The sequence below is a fragment of the Trachymyrmex cornetzi genome, unplaced genomic scaffold (genome assembly GCF_001594075.2).
Source record: "Trachymyrmex cornetzi isolate Tcor2-1 unplaced genomic scaffold, Tcor1.1 scaffold358, whole genome shotgun sequence".
NCBI lineage: Eukaryota > Metazoa > Arthropoda > Insecta > Hymenoptera > Formicidae > Trachymyrmex > Trachymyrmex cornetzi.
The window spans coordinates 580,162-593,327 of NW_017298300.1; the positions used below are offsets into that span (position 1 = coordinate 580,162).

The 13,166-nt window shown below is 40.6% G+C and overlaps 1 protein-coding gene across 4 annotated transcripts in view; it reads left to right on the top strand.

The window, feature by feature from the left end:
* The first annotated feature begins 564 nt into the window (after nucleotides 1-564).
* The window catches only part of LOC108763398 (rho guanine nucleotide exchange factor 10), an 18,749-nt gene continuing 6,147 nt past the window's right edge, over nucleotides 565-13,166 (top strand). Inside the window, exons 1-5 of one of the 4 annotated variants that reach the window (XM_018510970.1) lie at nucleotides 565-655; nucleotides 2,916-3,095; nucleotides 3,312-3,658; nucleotides 4,349-4,633; nucleotides 4,711-4,931. In XM_018510970.1, coding sequence (XP_018366472.1) covers nucleotides 2,988-3,095; nucleotides 3,312-3,658; nucleotides 4,349-4,633; nucleotides 4,711-4,931 — 961 coding nt within the window. In that variant the 5' untranslated portion in view covers nucleotides 565-655; nucleotides 2,916-2,987. Of the gene's footprint in view, nucleotides 656-2,915; nucleotides 3,096-3,311; nucleotides 3,659-4,348; nucleotides 4,634-4,710; nucleotides 4,932-7,068; nucleotides 7,747-8,325; nucleotides 8,547-13,166 lie in introns of those variants that run through there. The other 3 variants (XM_018510971.1, XM_018510972.1, XM_018510973.1) reach the window with 3 other exon arrangements.

The window sequence follows — 13,166 nt, forward strand, 5'->3', positions numbered from 1 at the left end:
AAATTCGGAATTCTCGGCGTGTTTCGCTATTATTCGCTATTATTCGCTATTATTCGAAATTTTCGAAGGATCAGCGGTGCGCACGAGAGTGACGTGCGCTATCGCGTGGATCGAATCGATTACAGGCTGCAATCACAGGGGAGTCGCAATGGTGACGACGTCCCTTCTCTCTCAGCTCTCTGCTCCGTTGTTCCCCTTTCTCTCTTTGCCTTCGCCGCCGCCGCCTTCTCCTTCTCCTTCTCTTTTCGCTTTTCTCGGTCGACCGGTCGACCGGTCGACTGCCTTCTCAAGGGGGCGTGCTTGCTCGCTTCACTACAACAATGAGCGAACGCGAAACTATCTAAGCACGAGGCGCAAACGAATCCGTTGTTCGTGTGGTTCGTGTGTGGCCCGGCCGGCCACGGCACTCCGTGGCACTCGATCGCGAACAATCGCGGCACGTGAACGTCGAGTCGCGGAGATCGTGCCATCGTCGGTCGTCGGGGGCCTACTCTCCGAACAGTCCGCACTGCGTACCTGCATTCTGCCATCGAACGATCCAAAGTGATCCAAAGTGATCCACAGGGATAAGGGCCCTCCGCCGAGTTGGGACGCGCGTGCTTGGGTCCCGTTCTCGAAGCTGGCCCTGGCCTCTCTATCATCTCGCCGCTACGAGGTATCTCCGCTTATTATTACATGATCGGATATCGGATCCAAATATACGCTGTTCCGCGATCGATCGACGACGGATCGACGAACCGACGAACCTTTCGGCCTGAAATCTCGTCGCCCGAGGTTGTTGGCTTCCCTTTGGTGTTTCCGAGTGCGATAAACGTGCACGCGATTAACTGATTTTTCATCCTTTCTCCTTCAGTGCGTCTGTGATGGATTATTATTGTCCAATAAACAGACTAACGCATGGTATTCGATCTTCTAGGGAGAATATAAGTAAGGTAATTTAGACAAACAACCTTCGCCAGTCAACGATCTATCATTTTTTGTCGTGATGAGCAATCGATGTTGAAGAACTGCTGAAAAAGCTGTAGTTTTTATTTCCGCGAAGTAGATTGATCTCTCGTGCTTAGTGTCGGCGAGCAAATAATCACGTTTATTCGAGATCGTTAAACTAGATGAACCACTGTATTCTTCATCAATTTCTTAATAACTTGTTTGTCATCGTGATTGCTGGGAGCTGGGATAGTAAAAAAAAGTTAAAAGCAGCGTATCGCTTTCGTGATACGTTAGTGGATTCTTTGATTCTTGCACGTGCTAACGAATCTGCTCAGAATTTCTCTGTGTGAACAATCAAAATATTGACGACATATATAACCAGTAGAATAATTTTATTAGATTTAACTTCAATTTATATATATATTATCATAAATAACTCTGTGTACATGTATGTGAGTGCGTGTGTGGAGCTGTATGTGGAGCTGTGTGTGGAATGGTCCGAGTTCACGACAGTACATCGTTTCATCTTCGTTTCGTTCGCGAGGTCTTTCTGATTTCTAAATTTGAACGAGAAAAAAAAATTTGAACAAAGTTTATTTTTGCCAACGTTCGTAGGCCGATTTTCTGTATGCTTGAGTGTGTGGCTCTTTGCACTCGCATATTTTTATCGCGATATTATGAAACGTTTAGAGTGAGTTACGCGGGATAGTAAATATTTTCACGCTTCTGTGACTATTTGTAGGCACGCGAGAGAATCGCTCGTCGAAGACGTCCAACGTCGTCTTCTCGGAGATACGTATTTTTGTTTATAGGCGAGTTCATCTGGCACGAAATTTTAAATTAATTTATTGTTAGCACAGATGAGCGAAGCCCAGTTACGTTCGGCTGATTATTTCCTACGTACAAGCGATTAATAGAACGTGTAAATATTAGAATATACACATGAAAAATACATACTGTACACAGATAATAATTATTTGTTTCAAATATTTCAAAAGTTCATATAATCCTAGTAAGTTTAATATTTCAATCAATATTATCGAATTAAAATAAATTTGATTTGCTTATTGTATACAGTATTGTTTTTTGGATTAATTTTATAATATCTTTGAAATAATAAATTTTTGTTTTGAGTACATATTAATGATTTTTTGTAAAATTTATAATAATACTCTTTATAAATTCCTTAAAATGGAATCTCTTTTTAAAGAGTGAAAATTGAGCTTGAAGAAGAGTGGCTCATTTTTCAGTCTTTAAAAGTGAATCTTATTCTTCAGTATGATATTCACTTTAAAAATTTTAAAGATTATGTTTTAAGATTATTATGAAGAAAATATTTTTGTTAAGGATAACCGGTATTGAAAAAAAAAGATAAATTGAGTAATCACTTTTCTTGGTAGTATAATGATATTTAGTAGTACAATATATTTCTGTGTATAGAATGCGCCCACACCTGCACTTTTGTCAAGAGGCCTATTCTTTTTAGCTGAACTTGCATTGTTCATCTTTTTTCTTTTTCTTTTCACGCTGGAGAGAAAAAGAGAAACGATAAACTGGACACGTATTATGGAATTGTTCAATTATTCCTTAGATTTCTATTGTGTTTTCTAGAGAGAACGAAATAATTCGGAATCCATTTTGAACGGTTTCATGATCTGTGCAAGAAATTCAACTAAAAGAACAAACGTAAGAAAGATAAGTACCCGCTTATCTATCTCGTGGGGCGCGGATTTTGCTTCCTCCCGTCTGTATTTTTCAACCATTACGAATCATCGCGAGCAATAAATGCGAAACGTTCCCGATTTCGTGAGACAAATTTCGTAATGCCTTGTGTTTCGGTAAGTGCGTTAAATAACGTCGTGTAATCTTTGAGGACCGGGAACAACGACTTGATTGTCTCCCCGAGCACGTCGCACGACGCGCAAGATGCGCCAAATGGGCGCGACTCACGCGGTGTAAAATACATCTATTTTCCTTGTTTATAGAAACAACTCGATGGAACACGTAACGAGGAAGCGATCAGGGTGGTTTACTTAAAGTTCCCCGTACAATGTGCCATGGCTTCGTCCTTAGGGGGACCAGGAATGACGACAGGCGTCCCGCCGCCGCGAATAGTCAACCTGGAATTTCCCCCACCTCCACCTTATCCACCGCCTCACAATCAGGTAAATTTCGAAATGCGGATTATTAATTTCGCTAATGATGCACATTCGTGCGTTTCATTGCTCGCGGTAACAGTGAGTGGGGTAAGCGACTCTTACAAAAAAGGTACATTCTTATTTATTCACACGTATTTCTTTAAAGCAAAGTAATATTTATAATGCTTGACGTTGGCAAAGTCTGCTTTCATCCTGCATAGCGGCGCTTTATGTTTTTCGCAGATATCGTGTAACGCATTAATGGAACCGGTATCGCCAGTGTCACCCATCACGAGTTCACGCCAGCATCTTTTGGATTATTCGTATGCATACTACCAGTCTGATTCCGATCATTTCCACACGACATATCCGACAGAGGTGCTGTCGCAGCAGCAGCAACAGCAACAGCAGCAGCAACAACAGCAGCAGCAGCAGCAACAGCAACAAGAACAGCAGCAGCAGCAACAGCAGCTGCTGCTGCGACAACAGCAACAATTGCAGCAGATAAGGTCGGATCCTTTAAAAAGACACACTTACACAACTTGCTATGGCACGGAGGAAAACATTTATGAAGAGATATCGGAAATCAGGTGAGCATCCATTAGAGGGTCTATGCATGAACGAAAAATTATCACCTCTGAGAAATGTTTAAACTTGCAAGTCGCCAAACACCGCACTCGTGATTTTCAGTGCTTACAGAAATTGAAAATTGACGAAGGAGAAATCTAAATTATACTTTAATTAAAACTCTGTTGAAAATATTAGCGTCTACGAATAGTCTTAAAACAAATTTTCCTGCGGGCATAAGCGAGTAATACGCGCGGCACAAGTGAACAATAATTTACCAACTCGGCACGGTTCAATGTATCTTGAAGCGGATGCCGGAGATAACGATTGAGTTAGGAATAATAAGAAAACAAGTTGTGGATTATTCATCCAGCGTCCTCGACTGGCGCATAAGTCATTGAGACGAGATAAACCGCGCGCGCGTTCAAATTGAGAACGCTCGTTAAGTGCATAACTATATTATTTCATACATTGTCGAGGGACTACAGATAACTTGTAATCTATCTCTTCTTGCGAGCAGTAAAATCAGTGTGCGAATTTAATTCAATTGTATATTCACTTAGCGCGGAGTATTCATTATATATATATAGTTGGTAATTTTAGAATGATCGTTACTTAGAACATGTAACATGTTACTTAGAAAATATAATATAAATATCGCGAAAGAATTAAGCAGATATATATTTTCAAACTATACCCGATAAATTTTTCAGCAAGCAATGTCATCGCGCGTTACACGGATCGCGAAGGTCGCTCGTGGCAGAAGAGGTGCGTCGCGTACAATCGCGGCATCGTCGTGTGCTCGGGGAACTCAATTTAAGCGTGGAGGCAATGCTAATGCCAACCACGGTCGACAATAACGAGGAAGAAATGGCGCAGGAAGCTCATGGAACCTCTACCGAAGAGCTCTTACCTTCGGTTAACCCCGCTGACGATCTCTCTCGCGTTGGATGCGACATGGACAGCGGTTTCAGTGGGAGTTCTACCGCGAGTTACAGGTACGTTGATAAAATATTCTGCCTTCATTCGCGCGAATAGGTTACAAGAATACTATATTTTTTAACGATATTTTCAGTTCTGCGAGCAAATCTATCTTCCAGTCTTATTTGAATTCGATTCACAGATCGGGTTTGGGATCTTTAAGAAGGGGAATAGGGAGAACGAATGGTCCGGAACCGATGGGCGTTCTACGTAAGACGAAAGCCGCCATGATTTGGAAAAAAGGTTGGAAAGGCTGGAAAAAACTTCACTCTTTCGGGAGCAGCAATAACAGTAGTAGCAATAACAAGATCGTTGGTGAGTCTGATAAATCATTAATAATATCGATTTCATTCAAAAGAAAGATAAGATATAAAGAGACATATGGTAGCCAAAGTATTCAACGGTAATCTTCGCTGTCGCCTTTATCACGTTCTCGTCGTTTCGTGAACATGATAATCGTGCTCGGTAGTCGATTGCAGACTGCGTGCGGCTATGAATTACTTGCGCATGAGCAATCCGTTACAAATTCTCAATGCGTAGTTCGTTGCGCGGCAAGAATACAAACACGGCGTTTTCCTTGAAGCACGTTTCTTAGAAGCAAGAAAGGAAAGGACGCGCAGCGATTTCTTCTTTCTCACTTTACATATAGCCGCGTACACATTCCGAACGAAAAATCGTTACAAATGAGAGAAAGGGCCAAGAGGAAAGTGGAAATGTTTAAATATGTATACCTATCGTAATCACATTGTGATGTAAGCAAGACGTAAGATTTCAAGAATCATTCGTGACAGAATTGTTATGATCGAAGAGCGCGACTACGATTTACGAAAAAGAAAATAATTACAGAATTGCTCGGGAAGCGGATACTCGAGCATTGTTCCTACTCCCGTTTTAAGGTGTTTCGTCGCGTATAACTGCGCAAGTACGCATAGCCTTTCTTTTTATAAGAATGCCTGCTCGCGAGTATGGACACACGAGTACGCTCATACACTCGGCCCGTACGCTCGCGTGCATTTGGCGAATGGAGTTAATTATTGGTACTTGGAAGGGGTCAGCCGTGGGGTCACTCGGTGGAGAAGCAGATGCGAGATCACGTGAAACGTCCGCCCTCTCTCTTCTCTCCCTCCCTCTTTCTCTCCCTCCCCCTTTTCCTTCTGCTTACGTCGCATAACCCTCTTTCGGCTTTGCACGCTCACTTGGATTCATTACATTTCTTTCCCCGATTGTCGATCGCTCTGCAAAAAACTTGACGATTTCTTGCGAAAATTAAAATAAATCAAGGAGATTAGAGTATCGTAATATATTCGTCAACTGATATATATATTCCTACACAAGTATGTATATATATGAGTGCGAGCATGGCGTAGCAGGCAGCGCATGAGACTGCTATACCAAAGATCCCGGGTAGAACCGAAAAATATTTTTCAACGCTCGCAGCTCCTCTCGGAAGGCAATAGCAAACCATCGAGAGTATCCTTGCCATGAGCACTTCTCTAATAAATCGTCGTTCGGAACCAATGTTAAACTGTAGGCCCCATATGACTGTGTACAACCAGCGTGCGCAGACATATGGGAGAAGTCACCACGCTCGGTCACGAGCAATAGGACTGAGAAGAAGAGATACAAGTAATATATAAAATATGTATTTAACACACACAAATGTAAATAATGAGGACCATATTCGATCAAGGCGAGTCTTAGGGCGGAATCCATAAACGTTGCTCAAGATTCGAGATGGTCTTCAGCTAGTGCTTGAGATGTCATGAACCAATCAGAGAGCCGTATTAGCATCTTAAGACATTGCTCGAGATTGTCTTGAGATTAAGAACGGACTATGAATTCCGATCTTAGTGCCTAATAATATTTTTGTGTAAATTTTCACATAATTTCCAGTTTAAGCAATTGTAAAAATTTATCCGCCTTGATCGAATACATATAGTTTTTTTCATTCATTTGTATGAAACATTCTCGGTCCATTTTCACTTAATATTAAAATATATATGTACGGGTTTGTATGTTTCATTAACCGAATTATTTTCAGTATGTAATACAAGAATCTGGAAGAAAATAGTCTCATTTGTACGTTCAAGAAGACCTTGATCGTTGTCTTCTTACGTTCATCTCAATCTCTTTGAGTAATTACTCGTGTGGAATTTTTTTTATTGATACAAGAGATGTAGAGTACAAGGAAAGAAGAGAGGGAATACTATTACAGACTAAGCAGCTTCATCTATGAGCATCTTAAAATTGAGCTGAGAACGAATGTTTCTAAAACGTTAGTTTCTATAATATAGGTATATACATATTTCTCAGCAGAAAAAGCAATTTCGCAGCTGTTGTGAGTGCCTTTAAGATATGACTGGTTTATGTATCTAGATCCAATGAGGAACTAAGGACAAGACCAATAATGTTAAAAAATTACGTATTCTGATCGGAAGTTAATTGCACGGCTAGTGGCGCCGTCTAGCGGTAAGGCAGCGACGAGATGGTGTTAAACGCGTTCCGTACCGGTCGAGTTGCATTTGTATCTCACACATATACAACATATATACATATACATATATTTATATTCGTAATGCGAGACCTCGACGGGGTCCAGTAGCGAGAAACTCGCTTCGATTCACACAATATAATTTCGCGTACCGCCCTCACGGTAATAGAACGAAAATTACTTTTATTACTCGGCTCCAATTACTCTCGTTAACACGTCACGCCGATTTGTAACAATCGCATACACCTTACGCGGCATATATATTTCCAAAGAGTCTCGCAATGTATGCCACGCACCGCCTAGCGATGGGGTCCTTCTTCGCCCAAAGCGAGATTATCTCGCGTCTTTCTCTAACGCTCTTATACTATCTCGAGTCGTTCTCTATTACTCTTGTTTCGACTTGATAGTACAGCTGTCGCTATGTATACACATACACACATATGTATATATATATTTCCTTCTCTCTTTATATCCCTTCTCGCGCGTTCTGCACCGCGCCTCTTCCTCTTTTATATTCATTCACCGTCTCTCGACCCGTCCGTCCACCTCCGTTCTCTCCTCCTCCTCCTCCTCTTTCGGCCTCCGTCGCCGTGGTCGCCGTACACAGCTGCGTTGGTGCGACTTGCGAGCTGTTTGTTGGTGCGTTTCACTCTCGATCGCTCGTACTTTCTCTCTCGTTTGTCGGCTGCAACCAACAGTTTGTACCCTCCTTCTGCCTTGGCCGCTGGCGTTCCTTCCTCTTACCCGCCCCGGCCCGGCCACCCGCTCGCGCTTCGGTCTCCGTTTCCTCCGTGCCGTGCCCTTCGCCTCTTTCTCCAACCTCCGGCGTCAGTGTTGTAGCGAGCGCGGAGGGCCGGAGCCAGAAACACGCGGCGCGGCCATGTTGACTCGCTCCGATCGCTCGCTCGTTTCGCCTCGCGCTTTGCTTCGCTTCGCTTCGCTTCTTCGTCGAGCGCGACGCGGCGCGGGCGCGACGCGGACCCGGAGCGTCCTGTCTTCCTCCTTATCTTCGCCTCGACGCCGCGCCGTTCTTCTTAATCATTGTTAATTGTGCGGGCCGCAACCGGCCGCGTGCGCACGTGTCCGATGTGATTTTTCGCCTCGTAAAATCGCGTTTTCATCGCTATTCGCTCACCCGGGCCGTTTCTGCGTGCCTACGGTGCGTGCATACGTTTGCGCGGGCGGCCTGTACCATGCACGTACCATGTACAACGCGTGCGCTATGAATTCGCGTGTGGTAGCGCGATCGCATTCCGCGAACGCTTTCGACGATCATGGAGTGAGTGAGAGAGTATAGAGAAAGGGGAGTGTGTGTGTGTGTGTGTGTGTGTATGTATGTATGTGTGTGTGTGTGTGTGTGTTACGCGAGTAAATCATCGTAAGGAACATTTGCCTCCGCGAGATGGAGGAACTGCACAACGGGGTTGTCCTCATCAAATGTAAGTAGGCGAATTTTCCGAAAGAGTTACGCGTCGTCTTGCTCCCTCTCTGCACATCTGTTCTTAGTCTGGGCTATTTGCTTTCGCTACATTATTCTCATTTGTCCCATTCGATCGCGATGATCGACGGAATCACGATCGAATGGGACGAAATCCGAAGCGGAAGCGGATGTGATTTTATTTCGAACGTAATCGTTTTATCATGAAGCACAGAGTTGTCACGAGGCAGAATCTGGCACGTCGGGAATGGTTGTTGCTGCGTCGACGGTTGACGCGATTACATTATGTCAGCGGTACCGGTACCAGTTTCCGGCTAACGCGACGATATACTAACGTAACGACCGATGGTTACTCAGAAGCTACGATTTACGACGCGTAGACGACAGGGAGGATCATTTACGTTCACGCCCCTCCTCCCCGTTCTTGTTTTCCTTAAACTCCCCAGTAAATTTAGAGGATTGTCGAAAGACACCACTTGATAGTAGCCTGCAGTCCCTGATTGAAATTCAATCTAAATTACATTAAGAGGATATTCTAGTCTAGAGCGCGAAAATGTGGCCTGTTTTCGAGAATTTATTTAAACAAAACAGCTGTACGTATTCTTCTTCACTTTTACACATCTTCCACATCTATAGTAAATGCCCACAAATTTTTATATAGTTAAATGTTTATTTAATTTTTTTTTTACGTAAATTTAAAAATAAAATATAAGAAAAAATGTTTCAGTGATTGACACGATTGTAGGCTTCCAACTTAACGAAATTAAAAATTCAAATGGATTTTTAGTTATATATGTGCATGTAGTTACATATATAATCTAAACTGGGATAAATATATAGTATTGCACATTGTTAAAGTGGTTTTAAAAGACAAATACCGATTTTTTAACAAAATTTTTGAATTTAACATCTAAGGAAATATAATTTATTTATAGATATCGAAATAATCTGTATAGGATTATTGCAATGTCTGTAAATTAACTGAAGAATTATATTTTATGTATCAACGACTTTGTAAAATATGATTTCGAGAAAAACGCATTAAGTTTTAAATACAATTACATTACAAAAAAATGAAAATTATAAACTCTATGACGATGCAAACTCTCCTCTAACTTGAAATATTCATATTTTTCTACAATCTACACTTGATAACAATTGCCTTTGAACGCGTTGATGGAACGGTTTGTACACCTTAAAAATACTTACATTTTTGTTATTTTAATAATTATCGAAAATTTTTAAGATTCTCCAGGCCAGTATATTCATAGTTGGTTCTTATTTTAAGACTGTCTTAGATAATGCCTTAAGATGCTAATACGGCTCAGTGATTGATTTATGACATCTTAAAATTATACAGTTTTAAATATAAGACCCGACTGTGAATACCGGCCTCAATATTTATAAAATGTAAAAAAAAAAGAAAAATTGATTTCTTTTTTAGTTCTAGACTAGAATATCCTCTTCAACTCTGAATTAGACACGATAATAGTTTCAAATTTCAAATCGCTTCAATCGCACATTCTTGATATCTTCTTATTCAAATGTTTCGCTATTTAGCAAACTTAAATTTTGATTTTACAATCGTATTCTACGTACGAAGTTTGATCTTTCGGAAAAAAAATATATTGGAAAGTATGCTATTTTTGCCAGAGTTACGTAGAAAGAACCAATTCGCTAAAATAATTAAAAGTTTAGCTATTATAGATACAAATCCGAAAATGATATTCTATTGAATTATTAAAATAATTATGTAGGATACTTAAGTGTAACAAACAAAAAATTTTGACTTTGGCAACTTACTTGGGCGTCTTATATAATTATTTGGTGGTATAACAAGATTATTTTCAGATCTGTATCTAGAAAAAAAAATAAATTTAAGTAAATATTTTTCAAGTAAATTATTTACTAAATGTAAACATATATTTATTTGATACAAGAATCATTAATTTGGTTTAAGTATAATTATATTTTATTGAGCAAATGTTTATTTGCTCTAAATAAATGTTTACTTGCAACTATTCAAAGAAATGTTTACTCAAATTTAGCTAATTTTTTTTCCAGTGTAGCTAAATTATTACATACTTTAGCAAAACCGTTCTTCCCGTGTGGATATAAAAATCTTTACGTCTGGTTGGACGTGAAGAATTCGAGGTGTAGTCTTGTGTACACAGAAGCAGGCATATTGTGTACTTTCAGAGTTGTCCGTCCAGCAAGCTTCGTATGTGTTACCATATATGTCGCAACAGAATTTTCATTGTAGTCATATATATATATATGTGTATATAAAATAATTAAATATTGTGTAATTTAATTAAATAGGTTACAATCTCATAGTTAATTGTTGAATTCAATAACTTTTACTTTAAATTGTATCTCACTATAGATACTATTAAAAATGTTATATTAGATAGAATGAATTTTGTATAAACATCTTACAAAAAATTTCGATAACATCGGTGTCAAGCGAATCATCACGGTACCACCAAGAAGTCAGAGACCGGATGGATCAATCGTGGCAGATGAATTTATCAACGTCGCTCTAGCATTTACGTCTCGAGTATTACTTCAATGATCGAGTTTACATCAAATGTATCGGCCTTGCATAGAGCGTTACGCTCTCGCACCGTAGTTAATTATACTTTCGGACAGTTATATCGTCGCGCACTCCGGAACAGCCATTAAAACGCCCGCATCGACGAAGATTGGGACGTTTGCGTCGGCGCATAAATGCAAACTGCCGTTCGGATTTCGTTTCGTCAATCCATTTTCTTGCTTGATTTTCGTCAATCCCCCGGATCAAAGATCAGATCATAATTGTTCGTCGGAGCGAACGATCGCCATCAGAGGTCGGTTCCTTGCGTTAGTTTAGAATATGCAATCGGTTAATCATTAACGGGCGCTCTGACCCGTGAGCGGTATGGAAAATTGCTGCGCATGCTGTTGAACATTGCTGAGATCAACGCGAATATGATAAACGTCGAAATCCAGTGAAATTGAAAAAAAAAATAACAGAAAACACTTATTAAAATTGACATTTTTAGATTACTTACTCAAGTATCCATAACAATTTTGTTAACAATATCCATTTAACAGATCCAATAACACTTACCGAATTCCTACTATATTTCTAAAATGCCTATTATATTTATGATGTGTCTAAAACTCGGTATTCGATATTCCAAGGAGATAAGGTATAACGGCCGAAGAAAATATATCTGTAAAGAGAAAATTATTTATAGCTTAATGACGAGTAAAGGTTGGTCTCCGCATAAAGAGAAGATAATTTGTGGCCTAACGATTACGGCGGAATTATATATTTGCTGCCATGAGACTTTGTACAAGTACGTCCACGTTACGCAATACCGAATATCTAGTGCATCGAAGAAACCTTGCTGGTCGTGCGTAGGCGTTGCTCTTTATCGCAAAAGCGCCTATTGAAATGTCACGCGGATTTTTCGCTTGTTGCTAAAAGCGCGCGCAGTTACTCCATATTCATAGCCGCCGCGAACGAACTGGTTGAGATAGTGAAAGGAAATTGGGCGAGTACAAGATATACAAACGTCGCGTCGAGATGCTTTGGATTATAACAGGCCGATCCTGCGATCTTGCAGAACTTGGTTCGACGCTGAAAACGTTGAGCGACCTCCTCTTCATATTTCTCATCTTCCTGCTGTTTTAAGCTTTCGCGCGCGTTTCGTGCGGCGCATATTTGCTCATGCAAAGAAGAAACGAAAAGAGAAAAGGAGAGAAATGATAAGGACGTTTTACAAGTAAACTGAGGACTCTTTGCTCCGCCGTTGTCGGAGGAACGAGATTACGGCGTTAACCTAAGAAGAGAGCGAGCGAGTCGTTGATCTGTCTGTGTGAACACCGAGCGCGACCGTCGTCGCCAAGGCTCGATTGCCTTAAATATGTATAAGAGTTAAACAATTGTCTCTCGTTATGACATTTAGGTTTAATGCTCTCGCGGAAAGTGGAACGTTCTACGCTTCCCCGCTTCCCTCCGATTTGTCTTTCAATAATGGACGAACATGCTATTGGCTGCATCTCGGTGTATTCGTACCTTCCGACGGAATTATTCCGCGGTCGCGATGTATTAGGTTGGGACAAAAGCTAAAAAAGTTCATGGCGATATAAACTTCAAAATTCATGCAGCTGTAACTTTATATTAAAAATAAACGGAATTTTTATTTATAAAAACAAAATTTTAAGTTAAAAATCTGTACTTTCGAAAGGTCACTGTCTTTTAAATTTCTGTGAGTTTGATAACTTTTATATATAAGAAAATTACGAGTTGTCTAAAATGAAAATTGTTTGTTTCCAAAATGAAAATAGACACGAGATACAAATGAAGCAGTGCTACGAACTTTTTGTTATAATCCAATAGTTGTATAATAGAAACCTGGTAAATTGATAAATTATTTCGAGAGGGTGCGCGCGCGATCTACGGAAAGCAGAAACGCGCAACAGTACTATTATGGATAAACACCGCACATCGCGGGTTCAAGTTAACCGGCTACGATGCGGAAATGAGCGGACGGGAGGGAGCGATTCGTCATTCGTCTCTCTCTCTCTCTCTCTCTCTCTCTCTCTCTCTCTCTCTCTCTCTCTCTTCGGG